This window comes from Engraulis encrasicolus, chromosome 18 (genome assembly GCF_034702125.1).
Source record: "Engraulis encrasicolus isolate BLACKSEA-1 chromosome 18, IST_EnEncr_1.0, whole genome shotgun sequence".
In the NCBI taxonomy this organism is placed as follows: domain Eukaryota; kingdom Metazoa; phylum Chordata; class Actinopteri; order Clupeiformes; family Engraulidae; genus Engraulis; species Engraulis encrasicolus.
This window is the reverse complement of record NC_085874.1, coordinates 40,648,546-40,663,545: the sequence shown is the minus strand read 5'-3', so window position 1 is coordinate 40,663,545 and position 15,000 is coordinate 40,648,546. Positions and strand designations below refer to the sequence as shown.

The 15,000-nt window shown below is 42.9% G+C and overlaps 1 protein-coding gene across 1 annotated transcript in view; it reads left to right on the top strand.

Moving 5' to 3' along the window:
- The window catches only part of snap91b (synaptosome associated protein 91b), an 85,996-nt gene that overhangs the window by 23,819 nt on the left and 47,177 nt on the right, over window positions 1–15,000 (top strand). The window contains exons 4-9 of the mRNA XM_063223625.1: window positions 1,518–1,593; window positions 4,654–4,756; window positions 5,366–5,459; window positions 7,020–7,131; window positions 13,266–13,372; window positions 13,740–13,781. Of these exons, the coding sequence (XP_063079695.1) occupies window positions 1,518–1,593; window positions 4,654–4,756; window positions 5,366–5,459; window positions 7,020–7,131; window positions 13,266–13,372; window positions 13,740–13,781 (534 nt within the window). The remainder of the gene's footprint in view (window positions 1–1,517; window positions 1,594–4,653; window positions 4,757–5,365; window positions 5,460–7,019; window positions 7,132–13,265; window positions 13,373–13,739; window positions 13,782–15,000) is intronic.

The window sequence follows — 15,000 nt, the reverse complement described above, 5'->3', positions numbered from 1 at the left end:
AGGGCTATTTTTATTCAAATTCTGATGTCTTGGCATCATTCTCACATCACACTTTTATTGAAAGATAATTTGCTTATAGGTTATAAAGAATAAATAATGTCATATTTTAATTAAGAAAAACGTTAACTGTGACTAAAATCCGGTAGTCGTCACTGTTAATTAACATTCTTGGGCACCTCAGAAGCTCCTGGAGGACTACCTCATGCCCACGGGCACCACGTTGGTGACACCTGGGCTAGTGTAACCTGCCTTTCCAATGGGATGTTTCATATGGTACATGAATATGACTCTGATAATCTTAGATCAAGAATTTGGTAGACTGGGAGGAATCAGTGATCTGTCCCTGATTAACCATCATGGTACATGTCCATCAAGACATTAGCATTCCGTTGACCCGTCCGGGAGCATCGAGAGTCCGAGAGGTTCGCGGGCTGTTAAGTTGTTCACGCTGCACAGTCAGCGTTTGCGATCTATCCGCGAGCAGCAGCTTCCAGTCCCAGCACTCTACCCATGTTTTTTAAGTGCATAATGGCCATGGAAACGAACAAAAAATCTGACTGTCCTCCTAGCTGTTTGACTACAAATGTAATGGCACATGGATGCCGATATGTGAGGCAGATTCTGTGTTTGGGTGGGAGGAGTAATCGGTGCCAATCCTACAGTGACTGGCACCCCAGAAAAAACCTGCTCTGGCATCCCGCAAAAAATGGCTTATGACTGCTGATCAAAATGCAAATGCCATGTTATTATTGCTGTAGTGTGGTAGTAGAGTGGAAATTTCATCAAATTTAATATCATTAATTGGCTATTTTAGCGATATCATCAGCAGCAAAGTTTTGCGATGTTGCAGCCCCACCCACACCCCCTTGGGGTGCCGCCCCAGACAATAGCCCTAATGGCCCGACCGGCCCGGTCTGTAATGTTTTTTTTTTCTCATAGATGTCCACCCATCAATGTCATGAAAGACCTTGTTCTTCTGACTTGCTGTGTTTAAACGGTGGCGGCTTACCTCAAGATGTATCAAGTCACAGAGCTGTGTGTAAGATTACATCAGCCTAAACCTCAGGGGGGCTTTGTGTGCATGTCTCTCTCTCACCTCTGGCATGTGAGCCATCCGTGGCCAAACCATGAGGTTCACCGGGTTCAGAGCCAGCAGCTCCCTAATCCAGAGAGGATTCAGTCTGCGGTAAAATACCATAGATGGGCTTCAGTAAGTGGGGAACTCATCTGTGATATAAGAGCCGAGGCAAAATAATTGTTTTTTTTTTTAGGTTGTGTCGTGTTGTGTTGTGTTGTGTTGTGGTGTGGTGTGGTGTGGTGTGGTGTTGTGTTGTGTTTATTGTCTTTTTAAGGTCTTCTCTTCCCCTCCTTAAGCTGTCGCTTTCATTATCTTTCACCCTCTAACAAAAACACACACACACATGCACACACACACACACACACACATACACAGAGAGAGTAACTAAATGAGTGCAATGTGTGTGTGTGTGTGTGTGTGTGTGTTTTCTCTCCTGCAGAGGTTTATCCAGTATCTTGCCTCCAGGACTTCTCTGTTCAACCTCAGCAACTTCATCGACAAGACTGGCACCAGTGGTGAGTCATATGCTTACGTGTATGTGTGTGTGTGTGTGTGTGTGTGTGCGTGTGTGTGTGTGTGTGTGTGTGTGTGTGTGTGTGTGTGTGTGTGTGTGTGTGTGTGTGTGTGTGTGTGTGTGTGTGTGTGTGTGTGTGTGTGTGTGTGTGTGTGTGCTTGTGTGTATGTGAGTGTGCTTGTGTGTGTGTGTGTGTGTGTGTGTGTGTGTGTGCTTACACTTCACCTCTGCAATGAAATGAAATGCCCTCGCACAAGGAAACGTTTTGCAGTGTCACTCAAAGCAAATAAGCTGCCAAGCACCTCGTATCCTGTGTGTGCGTGCGCGTGCGCGTGCGCGTGCGCGTGTGCGTGTGCGTGCGCGTGCGCGTGCGGTCGTGCGCTCACAATGCGGCTCATTCCTCATTCAAATGCAACAGGCGTCACACATTTCTTTTTTATGATAATCAGATCTGGCTCCATTTTAGGTAGAGTATGTCTATATACATTATGTTATATTACTTTGAAGATAACAATGGCTGCCATAGTAGGAGATCTTGAAATGAACACAACCCTATAATTCACACAATTTAATTCAGATTGACTTTAAAAATGTGTATTTTATGTACAGTGTTTGGTACAGGGACAGTTCTTCTTGAGCATTTTATGTTTCAATGCCTTGCTCAAGGCCAGAGCACTCTACCCATCTGCTACCCCTGTAGCTAGACTTGAAACAACCAACCAAAGCTTGTATTCTCCAGTCCCACTAGATTGGCAGTGGCCTCATTCTGACAACGGAATGCCTGACTATTTTTTTAACATACTTTTTTTCCCCCGCATTTTTTGAAACCCCCCCACAAAAAAACAGTATAGTACTACACTACTATGACACTACTACTGCATGTTATGTAATATGTGCTTAGTTCCAAAAATGGGACAGTAATTCATTACGATTTGGTCACTGCCATTTGGCCATTCAACAACAGACTTGTAACAGCGGTCGTCTGTGTCTTAACACGATGAAGGAGAATGTGTCGATTGTGTATAGAATTACAATGGTAGGCTGGCTAGACGCATCTATTATTTGTAGTAGCAATAATCGAAATAGTGCAAAAAATAGTTTCAAATGCATTGCATTTCATGTATGTTTCTTTTTCTGTTGCTTCATTTTGGTTTTCACAAAATTACCATTTTGGATACAAAAAAAATTGGCCTATTTTGCAGCTGTAGTTGCTTTTGCTGGCAGTCTGACTCTGACGCTATGTAAGGGTTAACGTTCGGCGAGAAGGTCGCTACCGTGGAATAGCAGCACGACAGAGAGAATCTTTAGACCCCGACGCGGAGCGGAGGGGTCTTGTTCTCTCTGAAGTGCTGCTATTCCACAAAGCGACCGACTCGCCGAAAGTTAACCCGCTTATTATATGGATATACTTAAATGATTCACACATGGCGGGGACATTTCTTTAGGCCTATTTAATGTTAAGATTGTTGCTGCGCAAAACAAAACAGTGCCGTTGTGGAACACCGCTAGGCAGCCAGGACAACAGGTGTTGTCTATCACAGCTGATTAGAGTCTTGTTGAAAAGTCGCTTTAGCAGTGAAAAGTCTTGTTGCCATTGACAGCGGTCTGTTATAGACCAACCCGTCCGTTATCGAAAAATAACAGACGTGCGAACGTTGGGGAGCCCCGTTGAAATGAATGGAGCATTCGACCGATGACGTCACACCATATAATAAAGTAGGCTTAATGCACAGCTGCTGCTTCTAAAGATCTATGCTTGATAGCTCTGGTTCCCGTTTAAATAGAAAGGAAACATCTGAAAACTGGCACATTATTGCTGTGCATTTTGGCATCCCATCTGGTGTGTAATATACGTTGCATGCATGCAGTTGCAGTATATAGTACATTGCATGCATGCAGTTGCGTGACCTACTGAGCTGTGGGATGCAGCACACGCAGTTCAAAATGAATTCAACACTGAGTCTATGTCACATCTTCTAGAGTTCGTGCAGTACAAAATTCAGGGCTAATTCAACACTGAGTCTTTGTCACATCTTCTGGAGAGTGCATTTGATGGAACACTGCATCTATTAATGTGTGTCTCTGCAAAGGGCCCTCTGGTAGTTCACTAACTCAATAACCATCTCCAGAGAGGCAGTAGTGTGGTGCACAGTGATCAGGTGCCTTAGAGGAGCCTTAGAGGACTCACTCACACACACACACACACACACATACACACACACACACACACACACACACACACACACACACACACACACACACACACATATACACACACACACACACACACACACACACACACACACACACACACACACACACACACACACACACAGACATGCACGCATGCATGCGCGCACACACATATGCACATGCACATGCACATGCACTTGCACACGTGCACTCAGATAGTCACCCACGCATGCATTACATGCATGCTAGCATGCACGTGCACGCACATGCACGTGCACGCACGCACGCACGCGCGCGCACACACACACACACGCACAAACACACACACACACACACACACACACACACACACACACACACACACACACACACACACACACACACACACACACACACACTTCCTTACGCTCCACTGAGGGCCATTTTATTTCCTCTTCTCGATCAGTGGCCCTTTGCCCGCAGACACACCGCCCTCAGTCTGGACTCTATATAATACAAATGACTCACTGAAACATTTTTCAGACAGTTTTTTGCCTATAACATTCTTGCTACTGTAAAGAGGCTCTGTGTATGGAAAGTAATAGTTATACAATACATCTACAATAAATCTATAATAAATCACCTTAAGGAAAGTACTTGATGATGATGATGGTGGTGTTGTTTTTGTTGTCATTTTTGTTGTTGTCCTGTGTATTTCAAATAGCTCTCATACATGTGATTGGGCCAATTCTGGCATATGTTAACATGTATTTGTATTTGTAAACATGTATTTGTATTTGCTGAAATGCATGTATTTTGAAACACAAATGTTCATTAATATGTACACTCCCTCCCAACAAACCATTTTCAAATGTTCCAATCTCTGCAGGTTATGACATGTCCACGTTTATCAGGCGGTACGCCCGCTACCTGAACGAGAAGGCCTACGCATATCGCCAGATGGCCTTCGACTTCACCAGAGTCAAGAAGGGGTATGCAGTACACAGTGCACATGCACACACACACACACTCATTTCTGCTGCTCAGACTAGGAACCACATTTACACTTTTGTGTCTAGCCGATTACAGCAACACATTTCAGAGATAAGATAAGATAATAAGATAAGATAAGATAAACTTTCATTGCTGAAATTTTCAGCAGTAAAAAAAGAAAGAGAAGACAGAGACCGTGTCTAACTATTTTATTAAATTCCAGTCTACCTACCCACTACCATCCATTGCTAATGTTCAAGTTGGCAAAATAAAGAGAACAGTACAGCACTCTACGTTTTGTATTTTATTGCTCTTTGACGGGCAATAAAATACACAACATGGAGTGCTGTCCTGTTCTCTTTATTTTGTATAATTCTTGAGGAATAAGCACCCAGTTGCTTTTAATTTTGTTTGAGTTGAGCGCGTTACACCTCTTAGTTGAACAATGTTCAAGTTAAGAAATGTTGCTAATGGATTAATTATGGAAATTATGCCAATGGTTAAAAGTCCACAGGTACAGTACAGTGTCACAATGTGATGGATCATCGTGGTTGTGAAATTCACCAGTGATGGGTCGATGAGTAACTGTGATTGGTCTGTTGTGTCAGCGCTGAGGGTGTGATGAGGACCATGACTCCTGATAAGCTGCTGAAGGCCATGCCAGCGCTGCAGACCCAGGTGGACACTCTGCTGGAGTTTGACGTGAGTGGAGAGAGTTGCCATTTATACAAATGAAGAGCTCTTTTCCAAAACGTAACAGTATATCCACCATTTTTGACTTTTTGCATGTTACTATTGGAATTCAGTGTTAAGAAGTCTTATCATCTATGTGTGAATTCGTGCCATTCAAATGTTTTGTGAACATACTTTTTAAACCTCAACTTGCAATTAAATGGAATTCCCAATACAAAAATGTCAATTTCCTAACATTCTATAAAATGGATATATCTAATTTTGGAAAAGAGCTCTTCAAATACATTTGGGGCTTTTGCCTTGACAGTATAGAGTAATGTAATATAGGGTGGGCATAGGACAATAGCAGGGCTATTCAAATGACGGCCCTGGGGCCAGATGCGGCCCTTGGGCGGCAAGGCTCTGGGCCCCCACGAGGCCAGAACAAAATGAAAACATCAAGTGAAGAGAAAATCCGAAGTGCTCAGGGAATTGTTGAGAAAAAATCTTGAAGGTGCTCTTTGGTGTTGGGGAAAAACAATATCTTGTCAAAAAAGGGAGTCCAAGGCACTCTTCTTGTGGAAAAGAGACCAAGTCTCTGCTCGCATGTTTGTAAACTTAATAGTTTATGCTTCAATAAAGGCTTTTTAATATTTTCCACAAGAAGAGTGCCTTGGACTCCCTTTTTTGACAAAATGAAAACATGTTAGCTATCAGTGTCCTTGCATAATTTGCGACCACTAACACTTCAGGTTAGGGATATTTCTCCTATGCATTCACATGAGAGTGTGATAAAAAGTAGTCATAATAGACCATAACAAGGCTACCAAGAAATAGAGAAGCGTATACAGAATCTGTTCTGCCTAGAAAGCTATCAGCTTGTTTCGCACCCTCACCTTGCATGCATGCGTATTCTATGTTCGGGCCCCTTTAGTGATAGGAATTTGAAAAGCTGGCCCTCAGTGACATTTAATTGAATAACCCTGATGTATAGAATGAACAATAAGGGAGTGAAGGAGAGCAATCGGGCAGGAGATGGAAATGATCCGGTCCGAATTCGAACCCTGATCCCCATGGGTAGTCTCAATGCATCAAAATGTATTTATATAGCACAATATCACAACTATACAGTGCTTTCAAATATGCATACACATTCCCACATCCAAACACCAGCTCTGTAGGCTGCCAAGAAGGCGCCAATTGTTTGGGAATCACGTGAAAGAGTGCTCTCTCTCTCTCTCTCTCTCTCTCTCTCTCTCTCTCTCTCTCTCTCTCTCTCTCTCTTTCTCTCTCTCTCTCTAGTTTGTCCCTTAATCTACAGTATACAAAGGACAGTGAATGTGCAGTGCGAGTCAGGCGGTTCATCGTTGTAGTTGGACGTTGGCCATTCCACTCAAAAGACAGATTTCGGGTCGTTCTGAAAATGTTACCTTTGTCATCCAGCTACATCCATCTTTGCAAGCTTTTCATGTTTCTTCCTCTACTTCTGTACGTCCGCCGACCCTTCCCCTCCCATCTCTCTTTCTGTCTCTCTTGTTTATTTCCATCGTCCATCACTCCGCGTGTCTCTGCCTCTGTGTCCTTTCCCAGGTCCACCCCAAAGATCTGAACAATGGAATAATCAATATGTGCTTCATGCTGCTGTTCAAAGACCTGATCAAGCTGTTCGCCTCCTACAACGACGGCATCATCAATCTATTAGGTTAGTAAGGAGAGGCTGACGCACTACATATTACCTTTTCTGTACCACCCACACATCAGTGAAAAAGCATTACCAAGTCTTAAATGTGCACTGTGTAATATTTTCAGCTGTTTCTTTCCAGAATCCATGCTGCCCATTCACATACTTATCACCACCATAAAATTCAAAGTATTCACTATGACTGGGAAAATAGCACTTTTCATACTTGAAAAGGTTGGATTTTCTCCATGTTCGCCATTTAGAATTTCCAGAAATCTACATTTTTAGCAGCAAAACTTACTGTTCTTTGGTCATACTTGTAAATATTAGTTTATTATTTAGTAAATATTAGAGATGCACCGGATCCTGATTTTTAGGATCCTGCCGGATACCGGATCCACTGCTTAAGATCCTGCCGGATCCGGAACCGGATACCGGATCCTACAAAAGGGTTGAAACACATAGCCTACTCACACACGTGGGCCCTTTTTATCACGTTGGCTCAAACTATTTTGACTTAAAAGCCTCGGCTACCGGATCCTGGATCCTGGAACCGGATCCGGATAGTCTGAAAAACCCCTATTATCCTGCCGAATCCGGAACCGGATCTTGGATCCTGTACATCTCTAGTAAATATTCATGAAAAGATCAAATTTGACAATAGGCAGCACAGTTTCAATGAGTAGCATAGTTAGCATAGCAATACCTACTCTGGTCACAATCCTACACAGTGCACCTTTAAATCTTGATAAATAAAATATTGTATATACAGTGCATGCAGTGGTGGGTTTAGTAAGTCCTGCCATGTGTTGACATACCCAGCTCACTGAACAACAGTGTCTCATCCCAACTTGTCCATTTCTGTCTACCTTTGACCAGATTGCAATTTTGGACGTCTTGGAGTCCAAATGTGATGTGTGCCCCCTTGTGGCAGCATAACTTCACTGATGGTTAGGGTTAGGGAGAGGTCTAGGTTTAGGCCACCTAGTCAACATGGAATTCGAGACGACTCGTCTAATGAATTGTTGAGAGGGGACCATTCGAACAAAACGTTGGACCATTCGTAGAAGGCATGGGGCGTTTCGTGCAGTACCTGAGGATTTTTCGTAGAAGACCTAAGGACGTTACGTTCAATCCATGCAGACCTTTCGTGTAACTGGGCAGATGTTTAGTTTAGTCTGCCTATTTTATTAGCCTATTATTTTTATATTTTATCAAACTTGTGTGCCTACCACCACAATGCAATGAAAACAAAAATCGAACCATATAGAAAGTGTGTGCGTCTCTATTTTTTTTTTTTTAATTAATTATTCATTTTAGTTCAGGCTGCTTTTTTATCATTAGGCCTATTTTATAGCCTATTTTATATATACTATATTGTAACGGACTGCCTCTGCTCCTCCGAGTGAGATAACAGCGTTACCCCCTGTAACTACACGTGCAGCCCTATAAAATGGAGTTAATTTCAAATGGCGGGCGAGACTGTCAGGAAGCAACAAGCCGAGAGAGCAAGAGAGAGGGAACCATGAAGTGTGCGCCGAGAAGATCACCATTCGCAAGAATCGCTAAAGCTAGACATTGATGTGAGCTGTTCCAAATTGAGAGGGTTTTTCAAAAGTGCACTACTAAACATAAGAAAACATATTCGTTGTGTTGATATGAATTATTTCTAATGTGTTGGTCACTGATTTTTATTCATTTTTGGAAAGGTAACGGCAGTCTTGCTGCCTGGCTGGCGCCCATCTCATAACTACAGTCGTTTGCCCCACTACAATATCAACGAAATGTTTTAAAATGTACAACATCAATTTAAAGGTAGGCCTAAGGATAATGTATTGTCCACACATGACTATAAGAAAATGTTTCCCTACGGGGGCGAATAACACCCCCGACGCCGAAGGCGGAGTGCTGTTATCTCTGAAGGGAAATGTATTTTCCGTAGTCACGTGTGGAAAATAGGCCTACATTATCCCGCTTATCCCGCCTTTACCAACATTATAAAGCATACATAGTTAACCATAGTTTATAGCGTGCGCAAAGAAAGATAGTACGTGGAACGCTCATAATTGAAACAGGTTAACAAGCAACATGGTTTGGCTACTTTCTAACTTGTTACAGCCACATTGCGCTTCAAACTGTTTGCCGGCTGCCTCGTTCACCGCGCGATATCAACTAAACTCGGGTTCATAACAGGATCATTTCTATCTAATCGGCGACAGTATTCCAGAAAAAAGCATAGACAACCCAAACACTGATGTGCGCCCTGACCATCATCATAGCCTATCGATCCTGATACAGGCAGAGCCTATCAAAGGGCGTTGATGGCTATGGACCTTTTCAGTAGCCTATGCTTGGGGTATAGGGCCTGCGTCGTCGTTGGTGTTTGTATCAGCACGCCAAAAGTTACCTCACTAACGTTAATGATGTGCTTTGCTGAGTAACCTAGCCAAATATATCCAGATAATCGTGAATTATGCAAAATAAAGTCTACCAACATGTATTGCCATTCTAGGAGCGATAAGGAGAATGCCGCACAGGCGCGGAGAAAGGGTTCCTTTGACACAGAGAATGCTCTGTGTGGCTGCGCGCATGCAGTGTTTAGTTTGCAGGTTTCAGGCAAATAATGGTGATCGATACGCCCTAGGTCCATAAGACTAACAGTAAAACAGGGACAATGACAAAAGGGATGAATTGCTTGAGGAAATCAAAAGGGACCGAGCGAAGTTATGACAACAAATTGACGTGCACCATTATGCAAGGCTACATGTTGTTATGATGGGTTAACCAATCAGTTACCGTTGCATTAATAATATGTATGATAAAGATGACTTCAGCGCAGGATATCAGAAATAAACAAGACAACGCAGATGGCTTTTAATTTTTAATATGGCCACATTATGCGTCAATACGCCAATGCGTATTAGGCTATTTATCATGAAACCTCAAATCGGAAGAAGCCTTATCTTGTACCCAGCACTTTTCAAACCTTACTCGGGTTTATGGTAATTGTCCGGGCCAGCACTTTTGAAATCAAACGGACGCCCTTGCCTGCATGACATGTCATTTGCATGATAAGAGCACGGACGATCATGGACATACGATGGTACACACATAGCCACACACGCACACAACACGGTTCAGTTCAACGTTTATTGACCAGTAAGCGAGCAGCGCAGTACCAGCTGATTTGCTCTGGAATCTCGAAATGAAAACTGACTTTACTTGGGAAAAGTGTTGCAAGAACATTGAACTCATTTAGTAGGCCTATCATTGTGCCAAGCGTGTGTCGCATATTGTACTGGGATATGTGTTGGGGAGGGCATTAACATTAGTCTAATTTAGACCTATGACAAAAACATTATCGGGGAGGATTGAGGATAAATCTTACACGTTTCCTTATTAATGGAAAATTAATTCCATGCTAATTCCAAGTATTCAAGAACCTAAACAATATGCAATTGCTCCACAGTTCAAGGGTTAGGCTATTTATTCAGTGAGGTTGTGGATATTGACACCTTTCCTCTGCGATCGCGGATAGCCCCCACCTTTGCGCTTCTCATCTGGCTGTCACGATATGGAACGGGAAGAGACAGTTCAAGACAAGCGGCATGACTGCAATTGTCAATACAGTAGCCTAAAAAACTGTTAACTGTTCAGCGGTGTGTAGTCAAATTATCACAGCGGTGGTAGATGATTTTATGAAGACCTGGAGGACAAAAACCAACAGACACAATTGCTGAGTGTGTATGCAGTATTTGTAACGAATGATTCTCCTGCCAGGATAGCGTTGGACTACAGAATAACCCATTTACATGTTGAATGTTGAGAGGAGGCATTTTGAAAAGTCGAAGACCTATTCACGAGGATATCATAGCTACCTTTCCTTGTCAATGTCCCATGCACTACAAAATATTCCAGAACCTCATCTGCGATAGGCTAAACACAATTTATCCAACAAGCTTGTGGATAATATTGCTACCTTTCCCCTCTCCTGCGGTAGCCAATTGCCTTCTCAGAAGAAGCAATCTGAATCGGAAAGAGAGCGCACTGTTCAAGACCCGCGGCAAGACTGCAATTGTCATCTGGTTCGTGGTGTCAACCTTCAGCCAAAACGGTGACAGATCCTTTTTTATAAGATAGACCTACCTTATTCGCAGCAGCCAAAATCAGTCAGACAATAAATGCTTAACGAGTGCGTGCAGGGTAGCGAATGCTCTTCTATCAGGGTAAAATTTGCAATTGGAGAGGGGTGATTGAAGGGCTAAATTAAGTCTGAAATCAAAATGATAAAAAAAAATACGGTCGAATTATTTACAATACCCTACATGACAGAAAGAAAACGTGTAGGGGGTCAACTGAAAATACCCATAAACTGAGGACTATAGGCAACGTCAAAGTAAAATACAAACACGAAATCAAACAAAGCTTTTTTTTAATGCGGTACACTTCCAAGCTTCACAAAACCCACTGGTTAATAGCAGGTTTTACGCACACATTTCGAAGCGGTTAATCACAGATGCTGCTCTCTTCCTTGCTCTCCCTTGCACCCCAACATACACTGGGTTTAATACACCCTGCAATACTGGCAAACTATTATTCAATTACCATTTCATTTGTTCATGCAAAGACCTTTACGCGGCGGAGAGAGAACGCGCTCCTGTGCAGTGTTAAGGTAGCGATTTAACCTCTCTCTCTCTCTCTCTCTCTCTCTCTCTCTCTCTCTCTCTCTCTCTCTCTCTCTCTCTCTCTCTCTCTCTCTCTCTCTCTCTCCTGTATCCATGGGCTTAACACAGGTACATGGGTTCTGTAATGTTTTCAACACTGTTAGGACCTATATTGTTTTCTGGCTCATGCGCGAACTATTTGTTTATCATTCAGAATCAGAAACATCAAAGTGTCGGTAGACAGCTTTATCTTGTTGCTGGTGCTTCGCATCTAAAAAGTTACCGGAAAGTCAGAAAACTTGCTGCATGACAATGTGCTCAATGGTCAATAGCCTACTTCTAGATGCACTATAGTCTGTAGCCTAGACGCGCGCTGCTCTGATTCAAAGCGAGCACAAGGGTCAATAGCCTACTTCTAGACACATTAAACCGCACTGCTTTGATTCAAAGGGAGCAGGCTGTGCTTGGTCCCGCCTCTCTGCCCGCACTATAGTCTGTAGCCTAGACGCGCGCTGCTCTGATTCAAAGCGAGCACAAGGGTCAATAGCCTACTTCTAGACACATTAAACCGCACTGCTTTGATTCAAAGGGAGCAGGCTGTGCTTGGTCCCGCCTCTCTGCCCGCAGATGGGAGTAAAGTAACGGCGTAAAAGTGAAAAAAAAGCTTCTCAAATATTGTCTAGATAATTGTCAAAAAATGTAAGGGCGTAAACGTAAATTGTCAAAAAAATGTAACGACGTGAAAAAAAAGCTTCTCAAATATTGTCTAGATAATTGTCAAAAAATGTAAGGGCGTAAACGTAAATTGTCAAAAAAATTAACGACGTAAACGTTAAAAAACCAACAACATAGCCCTACCAGTTAAAATGAGTTTTATTTTATTTATAGATTTAGGTGTTTAAATCAACAAAAAAACAAAACTTAACAGCTGATTTACATATTTAAATAAACAAAACCCTTAAAATGAGCATTAAAAAAGCTGATTTACATTTCTAATATAGGCAGGCTGAAGAAAACCCGTTAAAATGAGCATTAAAAAAGCTGATTTACATTTCAAATATAGGCAGGCTGAAGGGACGTTTAGTTGAAACCTAAGGATCTTTAGTTCAATTTTAAGGACCTTTCGTTCAATTTTAAGGACCTTTCGTAGGCTTTTGCGGTAGCCGGAACGTCCTCGACGAAAGATCCCCTGCCTTATACGAATGGTCCAACGTTTTGTTCGAATGGTCCCCTCTCAAGAATCCATTCGACGAAAAGACCTGTACCCGTCAACATGCAACGTGGCAGGTATGCCCTTGACGTAATAGAAATGCAGTCTGGTCAAATGCTGTCAGAAATTGACGTGTTGGGATGAGACTGTGTTGCACTGAACGAGCTGGTCCAAAGAGTGAATGAATGTATACTCTTAATTTATCAGTAATACCCTGTAATTACGTAATTAGTAAGTTCTGTGTTCGTGAGGTGATGACCCTTTGACCATTTTCCTTATAGAAAAATATTTCAAGATGAAGAAGTCCGACTGCAGTGACGCGCTGGAGATCTACAAGAGGTTCCTGACCCGCGTGACCAAGATCTCTGAGTTCATGAAGATCGCGGAGGTAACCACAGTGGGGCAGAACTGGAATTGCCAACCGCACCATGATACAATATGTATCACGATACAGGGGTCACGATGCAATACACATTGTGATACATTCAATACATTTATTGTGATTTCTCTTATGCTGGACAGCACCTGAATGCCAGAATGTAGTGCAGTTACATTGCATTGCTGCCTTGAACTCATTAACAGTGTTAATTGAGAAATACACAGGTAACCGTGGTGATGCTCTTCTCAGTGTTCAGCTGTGACCTGTATTTCCATTATCTATGTACATTTGTGCATTTAAAAGCACAAACAGCCATATAATATGTCTGTTCTTTTTTCAATGTAAATGTAATGCTTTCCTTTTTCCACATTTGTAGCAAGTTGGAGTTGACAAGAATGACATTCCTGACATATCTTATGTAAGTGACCTTTATTTGCTCTTCAGCTGACCTTGTGTGACCTGTAATCCTGGTTCGCTCTGATCATCCCTGTCACCCCACCATGTGTCTATGTCATGCTTATAATCGCTGTATGTACCATGCTTTTGTGCCATAGTATACCCATAGCCATGCACTATGTACAGTAGTGTGTGTCCTGCGCTTCAGCTTTGGCCCACCGTACATCGGTTCCGACCACACGCTTTCGCCAGTGTTCACTGGCTGCTGATCATAATTTCCATCCATTTTTGTCATACTGTAAAATATTGCAAAACTGTCAAACTTGAAAAAAGTAAGTTCACCTGCTGTTTGTAAGTTAACTCAACTCGAGACTTAACTCAACTCGAGGCTTTCTCAAGTTGAGTTAACCCCTTAAGACGCGGCTTTATACATTTGTTGTTACCAGTATGGTAATGACCAAGTCGTGGTGCATTGCTAAAGGGCCTATGTTGTGTCATAGTATTGTAGTGCTATGGTAGTTACATTTCAATGTCTATTACAGCGTGCCACTGGAGGTACGGCGCGCATTAAGGGGCTACGGCAGCAGGGCAACTTGTTTACTCTTAACTGGCTGCAATGTTTTACAGTGCAGAGTTGTTTGTTTAAATTGCTGTCCACTGTCTGCTCTGCCTCTTTGAATGTTCTGCCAGTAATTGGGGGCAACTGAAGTTGTCTTCATTGATATTGTTCGAAATGCAGTTTGAACCAATGTACTGTACGACGGCCTTCACTCAGGACCGTGTCACCTACCCATTGAATCCCCAGTGCTCAGTGTCATCACCCTCTCCTCTGTTTGTGTCCTCTCATCACCTCTTCTCTTCCCATCTATCCACTCCTCTCCTCTTCTCTCCTCTCCTCTCCTCTCCTCTCCCCCTCCTTCTCTTTCCCCTCTCATCTCCTCTTCTCTTCCCCTCTATCCACTCCTCTCCTCTTCTCTCCTCTCCTCTCCTCTCCCCTCTCCTTCTCTTTCTCCTTCTTGTCTCCTCTCCTCTTCCCCTCTATGCTCTCCTCTTCTTTCTTCTTGTCTCCTCTTTCCTAACATGTCCTATCCTCTCCTCTCCTCTCCTCTCGACTTCCCACCCCTCCTCTCCTCTCCGGTCCTGTCCTGTCCTGTGCTGTCCTCTCCCCTCCACTCCTCCTCTCCCCTCCTCTCCTCTCCTCTCCACTCCTCCTCTCCCCTCCTCTCCTCTCCTCTCCTCTC